The sequence below is a fragment of the Mixophyes fleayi genome, chromosome 7 (assembly GCF_038048845.1).
Source record: "Mixophyes fleayi isolate aMixFle1 chromosome 7, aMixFle1.hap1, whole genome shotgun sequence".
Lineage (NCBI taxonomy): Eukaryota > Metazoa > Chordata > Amphibia > Anura > Limnodynastidae > Mixophyes > Mixophyes fleayi.
Window position 1 is genome coordinate 9,965,803 of NC_134408.1, and position 16,182 is coordinate 9,981,984.

At 42.5% G+C, this 16,182-nt stretch overlaps 1 protein-coding gene across 2 annotated transcripts; it reads right to left on the reverse strand.

The window, feature by feature from the left end:
* Positions 1–3,347: 3,347 nt before the first annotated feature.
* On the reverse strand, positions 3,348–16,087 carry LOC142097310 (NFATC2-interacting protein-like). Of its 2 annotated transcripts, XM_075179039.1 has the most exons (10): positions 16,009–16,087; positions 14,457–14,678; positions 10,298–10,408; positions 9,318–9,405; positions 8,476–8,587; positions 8,319–8,396; positions 6,400–6,562; positions 5,960–6,104; positions 4,398–4,516; positions 3,348–4,172 (listed from the first exon to the last, which is right to left on the reverse strand). In XM_075179039.1, the coding sequence occupies exons 1-10, from the start codon at positions 16,033–16,035 to the stop codon at positions 4,017–4,019; spliced, it is 1,221 nt and encodes a 406-aa protein (XP_075035140.1). In that variant the 5' UTR covers positions 16,036–16,087; the 3' UTR covers positions 3,348–4,016. The 2 variants fall into 2 exon arrangements, with proteins under 2 accessions (XP_075035140.1, XP_075035141.1); XM_075179040.1 differs by lacking the exons at positions 14,457–14,678; positions 16,009–16,087 and adding an exon at positions 12,082–12,134.
* Between the last annotated feature and the right edge of the window lie 95 nt (positions 16,088–16,182).

Here is a 16,182-nt window from a genome sequence, read left to right on the forward strand (position 1 = left end):
AATTTTATATCCCGCAAATATTAGAGGAAATATAGATTTTATAGTTCATGAATTGAGGTGTCCAGACGGTACTTTTTTTTTTTTTTTTTTTTTAAATCTTTTTATTTAATGTTTTGACAAAATACAGAATTATTATCACTTAAGGTTACAGATTATAGAGGAACAAAGAATAAAAAAGTTGCAAAACAGAGTTGTTAACATTTGTGTTGGAGTTGTGGAAGGAAAAAGGAAAACCAGAGAATAAATCCTAAGAAGCGTTTAGTGTGCCTGTGCTGTGGCTCTAGTGATTTGTTGACTGTATTATAAAACAATATCTGGTCATAAAACAAAGTATAAGTTGCCGAGGGGTGGTTTGAGAGAGACGGCTCTAGACTAGAGTGAACAAAATGGCGTACTTGCAGATATTGGTAAAATTTCGTTTTGGGAAACGAGTGTCTCTCCTGGATCTCTGTGAATGAAATTGGGGCAAATTCTCCAATGTTTATTACTACTCCTGAAATGTCATGGGTATGTCTGATTCTATTGGTATGAGGTTCACTGACCATGGCAAATAACAGGGGGGAGAGGGGACATTCCTGTCGAGTTTCATTGGTTATGGTGAAAGCTCCAGAGACAGTACCATTGGTGAGAACAGTAGTGGATGGATTAAAATACAATTCTATAATTGCCTGCAGAAAATTATCTTTGAACCTATAGTGTGTTCATGTTTGTTTCATAAATGGCCAATCAGCCCTGTCAAAGGCTTTCTCCGCATTCAAAGCAAGCGCCAAGGAATGTATTTTATTTTTGTTGATGTAGTGCATTATGTCAGTTGTTCTTGTGTTGTCAACTTTCTGTCCGGACGGGAAAAAGCCCACCTGGTCTGGGAGTAAGAGGCCAGGTAGGAGCAGATTAAGCCTGTTGGCCAGCACTTTAGCTAAAAATGCTTCAGTTGATGAGAAGGAAATTGGACGATAGTCTAGTCACCGGTATCTTTACCTGGCTTGGGAATAACAGTTTTGGCTTTAGTGGTATCAGGATGAAAGTAGGTGCCTTCTAAAATACGGTATTAAAGGTCATCTTAAGATAAAGAATTAGGGCAGGTGCGAATGTTTTATAGTATAACATGGAATATCCGGCAGGCCTGGGGTTTCAGAAGGCGTTTGAGATTTAATGGCATCTTTGATCTCTTCCTCATCGATTTCTGCACCGAGGTTGTTGGACGTTGCAGTATCTAGTTTCGTTAGTTTGCCGGAGGTTAGGTAATCACAGATTCTATTTCACATCTCACCAGTGGTTGTATTAAGATTTTCTAGGTTGTATAATGACTTATAATAATTCTTGAAGCTTTATTTTATTTTGCTGGGGTCATATTGTGGACTCTTTCTCCTCCTTTATGGATTGATCAACGCAGGAAGCTCTTTTAGTCTTAAATCTGTTTGCCAGCATCGTGTTAGTTTTGTTGCTCTTTTAGGAAAACCGCTGGCAGATCCAGTGGAGAGATTTTTCTATTTTTCATACAATATAGTAAGTTCTCCTCTGGCAGCCGGCAGTGTTTGGTCATTTTTCTTTGAGGGTGTCTCCTTATGGAGTGGTTGAAGAAATTGTACCATGGTTGTGAGGTCTTCTAAATGTTGGTTTTGTCAATGAGTAACATCACCAATTACATCTACCTCTGACTACAGCTTTATGTGCTACCCACACCGTGGGTATGCCAATTTCACTTGGTTAATTATTGGAAAAATAATCAGCTATGGAATCTGATTGTGGTTTGGAATTCTTACTAAAAAGTGACTTTAACCTGCAGCCATTTACAGCATTAGGTATCAATAGAAGGTCGAGTGAGGCTATGGCTACAGAATGGTCAGACCAGGGATTGGTCGTTCATATATTTGTTAAGAATCTTGGAAAGGATACGTGGGATAGCATCACTGGTTACAGTGGATCTGGCTATAGGACGCTGCAAACCTCATATGGCACCCTATAAAGGTTGTGGATCACAGGTTAAGCGCTCATTGACTATCAGTCAATATGAATATGGTTGGTATTAATAATAACTCTAGTGTCTAATATGGCCAAATGGGTGATTGATATATAACTCTAGAGTCTACTTTTGGACCAATCATAAATATGAGGCTTAAACGAGATGCAATAAGTCTCAATGGGCTAAAATCAATATGAATTTATTGCTCATTGTAAATTACATAATTTAAAAACATATAAACCAATATACACTCCTAAGTAAACTGCTTCAAGTATATCAGTAGAGTCGAGCATATTATATGTAATATTATTATGTAGTTTACAATGAGCAATAAATTCATATTGATTTTAGCCCATTGAGAATCATTGCATCTCGTTTATGATTGATATATAACTAGAGCCTATTATTGGACCAATCAGCCATTTGGCCATATTATTAGACACTAGAGTTCATAAATACCAACCATATTCATATTGACTGATAGTCAATGAGCGCTTAACCTGTGATCCATTAGTGCTTTAAGGGAGGGATATCCTTTGTTAACACAGCTCTTGCAACAGTAGGAGTAGCGATGCTTTGGAACCTTGAAGTAGGTTTCTTGAAGTAATATTATGTCAGTCTTTAGTTTGTTGAGAGTGTGGAACAACAAGGAGCATTTTTCTAAGGGGGAGTTAAGACGCTTGCCAGCAAGGATTCGCATTTGTGAGAGTAAAGTGTGTTCAATTCCTGAGCATCAAAAGTAGTATTATTTACAAGGAAAGATGGTCTACACTGACAGTTGATATTATATTGTCCTAAAGTTCTAGAAGAGAATTTGATCAGTGTATGGGCAGTGATTGGAGTGAATCCCAGATGGTTACGTAGAAAACACCACGATACCGAACAACTATACAAGATTATATCAATACAGAAAGACAACCTCAAGAAAATGTCAAACTTAGCTTTAAGATACAAACCAATTTGCCATGGCCTCTCACAAGCCCTCCCCAAACAAATCAACAAAAAGAATCATCTAAGCCAGTATAATGAAAGAAACATTGCCTTCTATGTGCATCGGCAGAAATTATAATTAGGAATTTATAATAAAAATAAACGTCTCATCTTATTCAGAGGTTGAATATACACCATCGATGGTACAATCACTTCCTGCCAGAACCATGTTCTGCAAGAGGCTCTAATGTCCTCTCTGAAGTATACACAGTGTTCCAAAAAACCCAACATCAAATTTAATGTCTGGTCCATAAGTGGTTATTACAATCGGTTTCTCCTAGCTTGCATGTTGCAGTTTTTAAATTGTTTTTTTCCCCCCCTTAATCATTACAAATAAGTCACCTTTTAATACCTGCAGCTCTTGGCCGAGAGAGGACAGGCATGCACCAAGTACAAACATTGACCAGCTCAGGACCTGGCTGTTTATTGCATATAAAAATTCAACATTTAATATTAAAATTGAAATATATTAAATGCAAAAGTAGCAAATATAAAAAGAAGTTTTGTTAGACAAATTTTCCTTTTTTGGCTGCGAGAGTCGTCAGCAATTTATATGTAGTTTATAGATCACATGCTTGCAGAGAAAGGGCCCGCAGCATGTATTGCAACTTATCGCAATGTAGAGTCTATATTCTATATATGTCCGGTTTTAAATGGCTGCAGCTGTATCATTTAACAGGACATCATTCATCGTTACACATCTGATGAGCTTACACAAAATCTCAGACATTTTAAAGGTGCGGGAGACTCACTGTCAGATTGTACCGACAGCTTGCTCACACCCGTTGCACCCCAAGTAGCATTCAGACCACTGAGCCTCAAAACAGGAGGATGCGGCTTGTTAAAGATTTGCATATGGTTGGCTGGATCATAAGAAAATTGATGTTCTAAAATGAAACAAGTCAAGATCCAAGTTGTCCACAAACCATCATTCGTTATGCATGGAAGACAATTGTCCAACTCTCAGCAGTTTCCAAACAAGTCAAGTTGAAGCTGGTGGTCTTAAGTCAGCCAGAAAGCCTGGAGATACTTCTCCCTGCTGCACGCTCATCCTACAGACAGCTCATGTCCACGCCTCTATAATGTCATCACTTTCTAAGCCAAGCTCCTCAGCTGTAGTCTTCCCCTTCAGCTTCTTCCCTTCGAACATGAAGCAGCCCTTTTTCGAGAGACCCAATGTGGTCCTGTACTGGTCCATCAGGGACTGTAGTGGCTCATTCTGTAAAGAATCAGTTCCATTAAGCACAAGACCAGGTTAAAGTTTAGCAGTTACCTGTTTTGTGGGTTGGAACGATATTCATGCCTACGAGTTTGCAGGAAATATTGCCCAAGAAGGGTTTGAGGTCACTGGTTTCAAGTCGATTGGTTCAGGCCACAAGATGTCTGCCTCCACTGTGTACAGATAACATTTAATGACATTCCCTGCCCTTACATCCCCTCTCACCTTCCCGATCGTGACACTGAGGTGGGACTGTCTGTCCTTGCCCTGGACCTTGAGACAGATCTTCTCATCTGCTTGATCACCAGATTCCTGCTCTCTAGAGGCAGAGAGAATCATGCAGTCTGGAACGACAACAGACACCCCAAAATCACTGGACAGAATAGGAGTTCTCATGTCCATAAATTTCTCCACCCAAAAATATATTTACTCTCTTCCATTAGTGGATTGACCCTGACTGGGACCTGTTCACTCCAGACACAGCTCTGCAGTTTGGTGCACAGAAACTAGCAAAGCAAGTTGCCATTTGAGATACAATTTTTGTCCTGCTCCTCTTAGTACGTGGCTCAGACTATTCTTCAAGTCGTGTAGCCTGTGCTGAAACAGGCTTGTTGGGGATGAAGTTTGAGTTTACCAATTGTGGGGGATGGTTTGTTACAGTTCTTCAACCTGAGATGTAAGGACGTTGGGTGTGTTGTCAAAGAAGGGGTGTAAGACATGTAACGTTGCACTGTATTCTTTTACTTAGGGGGTTTGAGAAGGACTAAAATCAAATCTGTGTTAAAACGGCCATCAAGTAGCTCAGTTTATCAGCTGTGAATACTGACAGGTTACTACAAATATGTCACCACGCACTATGATAACTTGGTATCTGGGGCACCATAGGAAGGTAGATTCAAAATATACCCGATTTATAGTGTTTAATGGATATGAAACTACTAATTAGGTTTTATTTAACCATCTGTAAATGACGGCTAAGAAGCCAAACATGTGAATGGTCACTGTCAAAGTCAATGAGCCAAGGAGCCGCCATTGCATTTCAAGCCGAAGGTGGAATGATAATCAAGCACAGCATTCATTATACCAACAGAATTCCGTATGGCGTGTTAACCGAGTATTTAAGACTGAACATCCGGAACACTCAATTAATAGTAATGGTTAACCCCTTAAACCATATAGGAGAAAACTAGCTCTACATGGCTCCTCCCAGTCTTACTCTTCCTGTCACATGACACCTCCCGGCTGCTTGGTGCAATTGCTGAACAAATAGCTCTGTGACCATTCTGGCCATACAAGGATAGGTAGCGGGCAACCAAAATACAAGGGACCCAATGATCAGAGGTGGATGAGATCAGGCAGGACTTCGCATTCTGATAGGAGGGACCAATCATGTTGGGGCAAGCTAGTTTAGAACCCAATTTAAGGGGACATCGCCTGTGATTTTAACAGCCAGACAAGTTGGACCGTGTCTGGACTGCTTAGTCTGTAGAAATAAAGCATATACAATGGATATTGCTTACATACACATTTGACTCATTTTAAAGTTTTTGAGTCAATAAATAACCCATTCATGTATTTTATATGACAATATTAAAGTTGAACTTAATAAAAAAAGGGGGGATACTTGTTGACATTGCCTGGTTCAGCTCCCCCATAGTGTTGCTCCAAGATGGCTTGAGTTGTTCTGTAGCCAATAAACACAATTATAGACCTCAATGCTCTTCTCAGAGTACAGAGAAGCCAGGAAATTAAAGATCCTTATTAGCAGAAAGATATGGAGGCCTTACCAATGATGTCAGCCACGGTAAGATTTAGGGATTGCGGAGTCTCCTTGGTGTCCAGTTCCTTGTCCCCCTGCAGTAATAGTATCTGTGAAGGCTCAACCTCCAGACGAGATGCCATAGAGTCCACCAGCTTCTGCAAGGTGTCCGTCTGAACAGAACACAATTCAAATTAATTACACCCTCCACGTTCATTACTCAGTACAGACTATTTAGAAGTGATTTTTAATACAAAAAATTTACATATGCAGGAAAAAAAATGAAAGCTATCTACATATGTATGTACCAAGAGTCCTTTAGAATATTAAGGCTACATCTAGATGGACTGGAGAGTATCTGAAGTACGTTAACACTTCAAATACACCCAAAGAAAAAAAAAAAATAAAAAAAAATACTCCCAGTCATTTGAATGAAACAAGGAGAAATAATTAATGGCAACTACTCACCGGTCGGATGTTTAATCGGAAGATCTTCCCCCTCCGTCGCACTTTTATGGTCAGCTCCGGAGCTGGACTGCTCCCTACCATGATCACATCGTTGTCATCATTGACGGAGTTGCGGAATGGGGACAGGACAGTGCCCAAATCCTGCAGACGAGCTTCCATCTCCCTGCCAAAGAGTAAGCGTAGACAGGTGAAGCAAGCGGAGCACTTGGCTGCCTACGTGGGGGAGGAATTAGCAGTCGGAGGTCTTTATTGCACTTTACAGAAGTTTACTTAGAACTCACGAACAGGAAGTGAAGTTTACATAACTGTATGAAAGGCCAAACCATGTGTGATATATTTCAGCACCCCACCGGTTGGTAGTCATTAACACGCCCATGTAAAACCCGACTGTTTTTAAAATGTCACTTTTAAAGCGGCAATACCCAGACCCCACACCATATATAATGGAATACAGACGTGGGTTCCGAGTATTGCTGCTTTAAAAGCGCTGTTTTCACCGTGTCCATAGTAAATGACGTCATTTGGTACTGTAGCCGTTTAGGGCATTTGGATTATTAAGTGGACGGTGATTTAAACCTTCGAAGAAGCTTCATGTCTCATATATGGTAAATAGTGATATTATTACTGTCGGGCTTACACCCATCGTTATTCTCCCGTCGTTTAAAACTACGTCGGGTTTTACATGGCCGTTCTACCGTACCCCACCCATCCCTCCTTATACTGGGGAAAAGGCCACAACAATTTACTCAGAGGATGGGGGAACCATCTGCTAGTTTTTTCTGCAGGTCTCTGACAAGTCTTCCTGGGTAAATGATCTTTCTGTACATACTGGTACCTCGATCCATTCCCGAGTGCCAGCCTCCCCCCTCACATTTATAGCATGTAATGACCCACAGAGCTTTCTTCTTTGAATCCAGATAATTATATTCTCAACATCAGACAGACTCCAGGTGCACAGCTGTCCGTACACTGATCCAAAGGACCCAGGTACTGGGTGACGGCGACAGCCACCCTCTGTCACAGCGCCAAGGTCATCCTTGTTTATATATGCTAAGCCCTCATAAGCTGTGACACGAGAACTGTGCGTTCCGTTACACTGATCTAAGAACACACAAGCTCTCAGCCCTGAGCGACTGGGAGACTCAGAAGAGGACTCATAAGGTGGAGACAATCCCTGTGCAATAAAGGGCAGACGATGGTGATCATTTGCCGCGTGGGAGAATATGGCATGACTAGTTATGAGTTGCTGTAATAGGCTGGATCATACATGTATGTATACTTTGATATAGACAACACCAGTGAAGTTTGTTGTTCTTAGGATTCAGATGAATCAACTTCGAAAATTCATCCAAATCCCGAAATAGTGGATTCAGTAAGTCTGTCTCAGTTGATTTCGGCCTCCTTATCCTTTATTTCTGGGGCGATTCTTTGGTTTTATGTGCTGGAGAAATAAAACTTACTAATGCTCTGCATAATCTCCCAGCAATAAAGGGGTTAAGTAGACATATGAAAGAACTGGGAGATACTGTAGGCGCACCCAGCGTTCAATAGGGCAGAATCGATTCCAACAATTGTGATGTAGGCGAGAGCTTTTCTACCTATAACATGCAGTGTTTCCAGTGGTCTGGAATCACAGTACCCCAAGCCAAAACTCAAATTAGTGGGGGACTTGTAGTTAAGCTTGTAGCATAAAGTACAAGGTGGTTTATAATACAGAAAGAACAGTCACAAATACATACATAGAGGGTTCAGAATGTTGTGCGTTAGGAAGTGGTGACTATGGCGGTAGAGAAAGGAGACTAATGCCCTAGAGAGCTTGCACTCTACATATATTTGTTGTGAAGTCATGTCAAGCATCTTCTGCCAGGGTCATGTACAAGTCTTTCTGCAGAAACGGAGTATAGCGCAGGTTACTGTACCTTATTTTCGAGTTGACGCTACCTTTCCTTACTGGCGTCTTTGGGGTGGGGGGTGGAGACGGAGAAGAGTCGCGGATCCTAGGAAAGAAAAATAATTCTGAATACCAGAACCGAGGGGAAGACACAACAAGTCTACAGACTGAGAACCGGCGGTCACCTCTCACACAAGACATCTGTTTTTTCATTCTCCGCATCCGAGTCAGACAGATCATAAGGCTTTGTTTTCTCCTTTGTGGGCTGTGGTTCTGCAATCGCTTCATTATCCAGGTCTGAGGAGGTGGAGACATTACAGTTATGTGGCTTCTATTAAGAAGGGGCACAGAGGCTCCACACACCAAGTCACTATTTATCCCCAATGTATCTCAAAGGCTGCATTCCTGAACTGAATACACATGAAACCAACTATGTCCTCATTACTTTTTCAGCAGATTGCTGTTAGGAAGGAGGAGCTTCTCTGAGCAGACACAGAGTGAGTGACAAACATGCAAACCTGCACTATGGATTGATGGATTCATACACATGGGCAGGAACAGCAGTGTTAAGGCTCCAGTCTAGCAGGTTTCAAAATATCACATCCCAGCAGAGTATTGTTCTAATGGGAGGATCTTCTTCTATATAGGAAGGGGGAGGTAATATTTACCTTTTACCCGTGCAGCAGTGAAATCTCAGGGCAATATCGAACGGTGTATTTTACCTTCATATCTGGAAATTTGGGGGTCTTATATTCTTACTACTAGAGCTGAATTTCATATGGAAAAAAATTGCATACCACCACTCCCCTCCAAATCCCACTTGCTGCACCACTGTGGACAACCATCCCCAAAACTCCCAAATGAAAAAAAACACGGAGGCCAAGTTACATGTAAACGGCTTTATCCGCCATTTTAATGAGGCAAACCCATAGATATACCAAATTACTGCCAACTTAATTCTGAAGGGTCACATGACTGTCTCCTCCCCCAATTACTGCCAACTCCATCCCGTGAGGCCATAACTCACCATCACAGCCCTGTTTCATCTGCAGTTCTTTCTCCATTTGGGCCAAGGTACTGGGACCATCTGGGAGCAGCTTCAGACAACTGTTCACCTGGAGAGAATGAATCACACATTGACATTTAGGCAGTGGTGGAAGTGTGGGGTATACAGTGGTCGGTCATACCGCCACTTCTACTGCCTTAATTGTAACACGATCACATTCCATTCTTCATACCACCACTTCTAAATTTCCACTTGTACCACTGCATTTAGGCATAATGTAGTGCCAAGACGTTACCTGTACTCCGATCCCAGCCACCCAGACGCGTTTCATGGAGCACAGGTGGAAACAATGTAGCCGGCTGAGCCAGTGGTTAATCCAGCTGTGCTCCGTAATACAGTCTGTTAAATGCATGGACAGGATTCAGGAATATATATCTAGTGCAGTCCTCTAACTAATCTCAGACTGTTTTAGAGATTCTTTGCATCGTGCCCAAACTTGTTAAACTTAAGCACTAAATACCTAAGAGCTTGTTCTCACAAGGTAAACATGAAAACCTGTCATGCTGTACTGGCCAAAAACTGACTGCAGTCGTCTGCATCGGCTTTTAAAACACATGATCTATGGTAAAGCTACACAGATGACCTCTGAAGGAACCCTGGCTGAACGTGCTGTTTCCAGACCTCACATTTAAATCACAAGTGTGGCAGTGAAACACAGAAAGAAACGAATTACAGGAATAGAGTTAAGAAGTGTTCATGTTTAGGGTGAAGGTTTCTAGCACAAAAAAAAACAAACAAAAAACAGTCAATACTTAAATGATCCAACTCCTAGAGATCCATAAAACAACTTGTAGTACAAATATAGGGGGCACATGCAAGACGTTTAGTTTGTGGATAAAAAAAATTTTTTACATCCAGACTTAGAACGCAGCCGCACCTGGCACGAAGCCGCGACAGACAGAGCCGCACCTGGCACGCAGCCGCGCCAGACAGAGCCATACCTTGTTGGAGTACACCGTGGCGGTGGTGGGAACAGTCCCTTTCAGGATCCTGCGGCGTTTCGCTCGCTGTGGCATCACTATGGCTACATCACTGTCGCTGCTCTCATCACTCTGTGGGACAAGGGGAGACACAGTCATACCAAAAGATAACTTCCTACAGTTACCCTACTGTTATGTTCAGGTGTACCCCCACCACAGATCTGAGCCGTTACATAAAGCCAGAAAAAACATTTCTATACAGCCCCCAATAGAACTCTACATCTAGTCCGCACTTACATCATCTGCACAAGCTCCAATCATGCAGCTGCTTTTATTTGGACAACAACAATTTACAAAGCAGAAGCCCCCCTCCCCCATATACTTTGTTAGTGAAATTCACACAAAGTAAAACTTAGGAGTTCCCCAAATTGCAATGTGAGAAAATGCTCCGTCTCTATCCTCTGCTATTAGTTCAGGTGCTGGTGTCCATTGTTGTTTGGAATCTTTAGTTCTTTTTGAAGTCACTGACTACACTAGTAGGAATCCCCCCCCTGTAAAATATGGGGGCTTTACATATGTGAAGTTCCCCTTTCAAGTGATCCACACCCCCAAATTGATGGTCTGCAAAGGGCTACTGAGCTGACTTCCACTTTCAGAGGACACATTTTGACATGAGGTCGCCCCTCTTACAACTTTTACTGAACACACAGAAGTGAGAAGCGCATCCTAGGATTTCAACAGGTGTCTACATCAGGTAAATGTGGAATATTCCCAGGGCAATGAAGACAATGATGCTTAATGGAAGCGGAAAGCAGTACTCCCTCCTTATACCACCCTGTCACACAGAAATCTAAAATTTAAACTGTATGCAGCTCCTGGGCACAATAAAGCACATATCAGTCTCCTCTATGTTCTGACAGATTAATGTTTCAGCTGGAGAATGGAGACTAGAGTTAGATTTCTATTGAAAAGATGGCGGTGGGATACACACGGGCAGATGATGGAACATGGTAAAGCAGATAATGCTCTAGCTTTTATCGTACAGTTCATGTTATCTACACAGAGCATTTCAATGGCATCCACCACATGCAAAGTCAACAGAAGTATTTATTTTATACATTAGAATCAGAAGAGGCACATAGGAAGAAGTGAGGCAGGGGGATTTGGGGGGGTATTCTTGGCCAATAGTCAATATTCTCCCAGAATGCCAGTGAGACTCCTGAATTAGGATAGAGACCTCCCGGTAGAGCATGCACTTCTCCCAGGCCGACCCTTACCTAACTGAAAGTTGGGCGGGGGTATGCCATGATGACGCAAATCATGCAAGCGAAGCACACCTCAGTAACCACAGAGAGCCCAGCGTCCTTATGATAAAATTAGCGTCATCGTACGTATTTCATTACCCACTTGGCATGAATGGTGCCATTGAGGCACCTCCAACTCTTCATACCTGCGCATTTCCCACAATATCATCATTTCTTTATATAGCGCCAACATGTTCCGTAGCGCTTTACAATTGGGGACAAACAGAGGTAGGAAATGTGGACTGCCAAGTTTAGGCTACCTTGGGCTCTCAGTGTGCTGTGGAACTACAAGTCCCAGCATGTATTTGATGGCAGAGTATTGCCAGTAGTTACACAACACCTGGAGAGCCAGAAGTCAGCCCAAAGCCTCCATTACTGTGACTATCTGTACAGTTCCCCTGGGCCATGCAAGAAATCTGCCTCCACCTGGGGTATTATACCCCCAGGCTCTGCCCCTGTAGGAGTTATTACCCAACACCCCCATATAAGTCACATACTCACAGCAACTACAACTGCTCCATCCGCCATCTCTTCCTCTTATAGTCCCCTCCCGCTCCCCCGCTCACTGGCTGAGCCAGCTGCCACTCACAGGCATCCGGCCGCAACGGGACGTCTATTGGCCGCTCTGTGCTAGACACGCCTCCCTGGCCGGAGCGCATGCCGGGAGTTGTAGTCTTGGGGACAGGAAGCAGCATGCACAGATAGCAGGAGAGCCTGGGGCTGTGTAATGCAGGATCAGGGTAATGGGGGTGGGGGCTGCTGTAACTCTGACCCCCCCTTTGTTTTTACCCAGTAGAACAGTAACAGGGCAGTTTATAATATAATGAGTAAAGGACCCCCACAGTACTGAGATTATCCATCATTATGTATGCATGAGCATTACAGGAATGCAAAAGGAAACATGGAAAACTCCTGCGATCAGTTTACTGTATACCACGGTGATTATCTTTTTTATAAATTAAAAAAATTAGCTGCATTTAAGTTACTTGCTTTTCAAACATTCAGATTTAGTTTTATTTGTTGCAATATGTTGATATTTATGCACTTAAAAAAAACCCAAGGTAATTATCTGCAGGCAAATCATAACTCCCAACACACTGCCATTCAGAAATAGAGGTGATATCGTCTTTGCATTTGATCTGTGCATATTTCATTTATCAGCCATTTCAGACAGTGTATTGCAGTCAGGTTAACCCTTGCATGACTGGAAGTGGTTTGTAGCCCATTCTATTTTATAGGCATTACATGGATAGGGATGCTGGGTCTGCCATGAACAGCTGGGCATTAAATACACACTGCAGGGCTGCATTGCAGTTAGCTCACACTGATGGGTTATAGAAAGATATTCTGAATCGGGCTTGGGTCACCCTTCATGTTCTGGGAGCTCATAGAATTTCCTGACAGATGTTTATGGTATTCATTTTCCCACTTGCCAAAATGAATCTGCCGACATCTACACCTCACTTCTGTTTACCGCAGTCTCTGGACACCCATGTCTGACACTACTTCCATTTTTGTGGCCCAGTCTGGAAATGTTTGAGAATTACATACCTCATGAGATCACTTTTTATCAGGGAAGTTGCATTGTGTGAGGGAAGTCATATCTCCTATACAAGGCAACAGGGAAAGTGCACAGTATGATTTAGAAACATTTGTGGGGCATATTTATACAGTGGTAGACATTTATCTACAAGGTAATGGACAAGATTGGATGAGATTCAGCCATTTGGTGCTCAGGGTTAGTGGCAATTACACGTCCGGCTTAATTTGGTGTTTTGAAGATATCCGCACAGAAGTCCATAGTGATCTTCTGACCTCATTTACCAACGTGCCAGGAAAGGTTCCTATACACTCCGATAAAATTATTGAAACTCACGCATTTTACAATATGAAGCCAATTGCCCAATATTGGAGGCAATATCAGTGCCTGTGGTCAGCTTAATCTATGTGATAACTAGACAGAGGAGGCAGACAACGCCTAAGGTCTACACCTTGCATGTACAGAGATTAGGCTGTCTAGTATATGCTAGGCACAGATAAGGAGCAAAGACCTTGGGTCATGTAAATGGATGTGCAGCTCATACAAGTAACTGATATTTGTAGCAAAAGATAAAAAAACAAAAACAGAAGTTGAGGTTATTACAGATCCAGCTACACAAATGTCTTGGGCATCACTGTGGTTTATGATAGTTTGCACGCACTGTTCAGCAGATTACATCTACAAGTTAGATGTAAACAGACTGCTTAGCAGGTAAAAACCTGGTGCGGGAGAGTACTGGGCCGCTCCTTCTGGGTGACCCGTGTGCTGGGCTCACACCTTACAGGGAGCGTAGGTAGCCAATTGCAGACTCAAGATTTAAATTTCTAACTCCAGTTTTCCAAAGAAAATGGCTCATAAGAGTTTGAGCTTTTCCTTAGAAATCCCAAAAAAGCTTCCTCTAACTCCATTACATGTTATGTTGACATTTATGGCAGCCATTCCAATTAAATAATTAGCAGTGTTGTGTCGTGACTTCACAGAATTTAAAAGGGTGAATATAACTGGATTGGGGGGAGCGTCCTGCTATTCTATGGAAACCAGTTACACCAGATACGTACAGGGAGTCCTGCAGATTGTGAACAGTCTGGTCACATAAACCACCAGCATCAGATCAGACTGTGTATTAGGTACATAGCTATAGAAGGTCGCTGGAATTCATAGCTACAATACAGAGACAATAGGATTCCGCTGCAGATGAGCAGTTTCTACAGGAACTATCAAACCAACGATATTGTGATATCAAATCCCATGAGATGAGCAAGACCTTTGTCATGAAGACATGGATGAGACATACACCTTGGGTGTAACTAGCAGGAAAGGATCCTCATTTACCTACCGCCTCGTACCTGTGAGATAGGGTCTCTATGCAGGTACTGGACGCCACGTTCAGCACCGGCTCGGTCACACAGCCATGCGGTTCCTGGGCAGCTTCTACCAGTTGATCTTCCACAGCAGTCTCGGTCAGTGTTCCTGAAGTGTCATCACCCACAATGGTGATCTCCTCTACCTCTTGTTTTACATCGGTAACCATAACATCCTGGGGTTGTGTCCTTCGTAGCTGGTAACAGAAGAGAGATTAATCAGTCTTTACTGTATAACAAGGCATGAACATGAATGGCGCACACAGAGGTTTATGGGAACGTGCATGGGCATTGCTGGGCAAGATGGCAACAGCATAGGCACTGTGTCAGTAGGGATGTAAATACCAGTCTTCAACAAATTTAAACTAATTATAGGCTGGCTTATTGTTGGCAGCTCTGAACGCAAATTTTCCAATAATGCCCAGAAGGCTTGGGCATCAGCCAACACATAGTGGGCATCAGCCAACACACAGTGGGCATCAGCCAACACATAGTGGGCATCAGCCACAATAACTCATTACCTGATGACTACAGGGATGTTCTCCCTGTACCACGGTAGTGACGGGATGGCGTTAACCACTGGTGCTGCTCTTGAAAAAGGCCAACCAGCGGTAACGCATACATTTTACTTAGCCATGTGTAGGTGTAATGTGACTCTAAATGGTACCAGCTTCAGCCGGATAGGATTATATAAGGCGGAGGATTGAGCCGGTCTGATTTGGAGCCTGTGCCCTCTGTCCAACCAGAGGTTATTTGTAAACAGAAAGCTTAGCCTCTAATAGTAATAAACCCATACAAATATGGCATTAGCGGACAATAATTCCATGCCTGGGAGTGTTGACAGCTCAAAGCAAAGCCGGGTGGTGCATTATTGGCATAATAATAATAATATTGGCTGTTTTGAGGGCATTATTAGGAACGCAGCTATTTTGATCTAGTGAATAACCACAGGGGCGCCCATGCAAAAATCAAAAGCATTTTCCAGAACCAGAGGGGGAAGAAAGTTTACTTAATGTAAATGGTGAAGGACAGTAACAGATGCCAGGAGCTGAATGCCTTTAAAAATCTAGATTTACTAGTTTATTTAATACATCTACATCGTCCATGGTCTCTGCTCATTCTAACTGTACCACACCAACTATAGCCAATCACTGCCTTATTAATAGCAGCTGATAATGCTTCTATCTACCTTACAGTAGCCACATACACTTCCCCCATCAAAATCTGCACTTGTATTCCGCTACATTATATATCAATTGTTCCCTGTACCGCTTAGATTGTCAGCTCACTAGGACAGGATCATCTTTATCTTCTGTTTCTTGGAACTATACATAATTTGTTTGTATTATAACCCCTTCACTGTACAGTACAGAGTAACATGCCAACACATTCATAGATTAACAAAGACAATTAGATGCAATTTTTTTTTTTAGACCAGATTCTGCTGCATTAACCAAGCAGAAGCCCTAACAAGAGCACACACTGAATCTAACTATTTCTTTATAACAATCCTCTGCATTTACTCACTGGTTTCCTCTGCTTCCTTTTAGCCATTTCTCTCTCATTCCCAGACCTCCTGCATTGACCCTCTTGTCTGTCTCTGACCCCTTTATAAACTCTCACATTAGAATCACTGACTGTGATTGGCTGAATCAGAGAGCCACCCCCTCCCCCCTCCCCCCCCCCCCACTCCCCCCACTC

What these genes read in the sequence shown, in the direction of transcription:
- LOC142097310 (XM_075179039.1), bottom strand. Translation starts at nt 16,035, where the DNA reads ATGGCTAAAAGGAAGCAGAGGAAACCA. An exon ending in TATCTCACAGGTACGAGGCG is followed by an intron (nt 10,409 to 14,456) that starts GTAGGTAAATGA and finishes CTTGTCCCACAG; the next exon opens with AGTGATGAGAGCAGCGACAG. An exon ending in TCCGATTAAACATCCGACCG is followed by an intron (nt 6,105 to 6,399) that starts GTGAGTAGTTGC and finishes TGTTCTGTTCAG; the next exon opens with ACGGACACCTTGCAGAAGCT.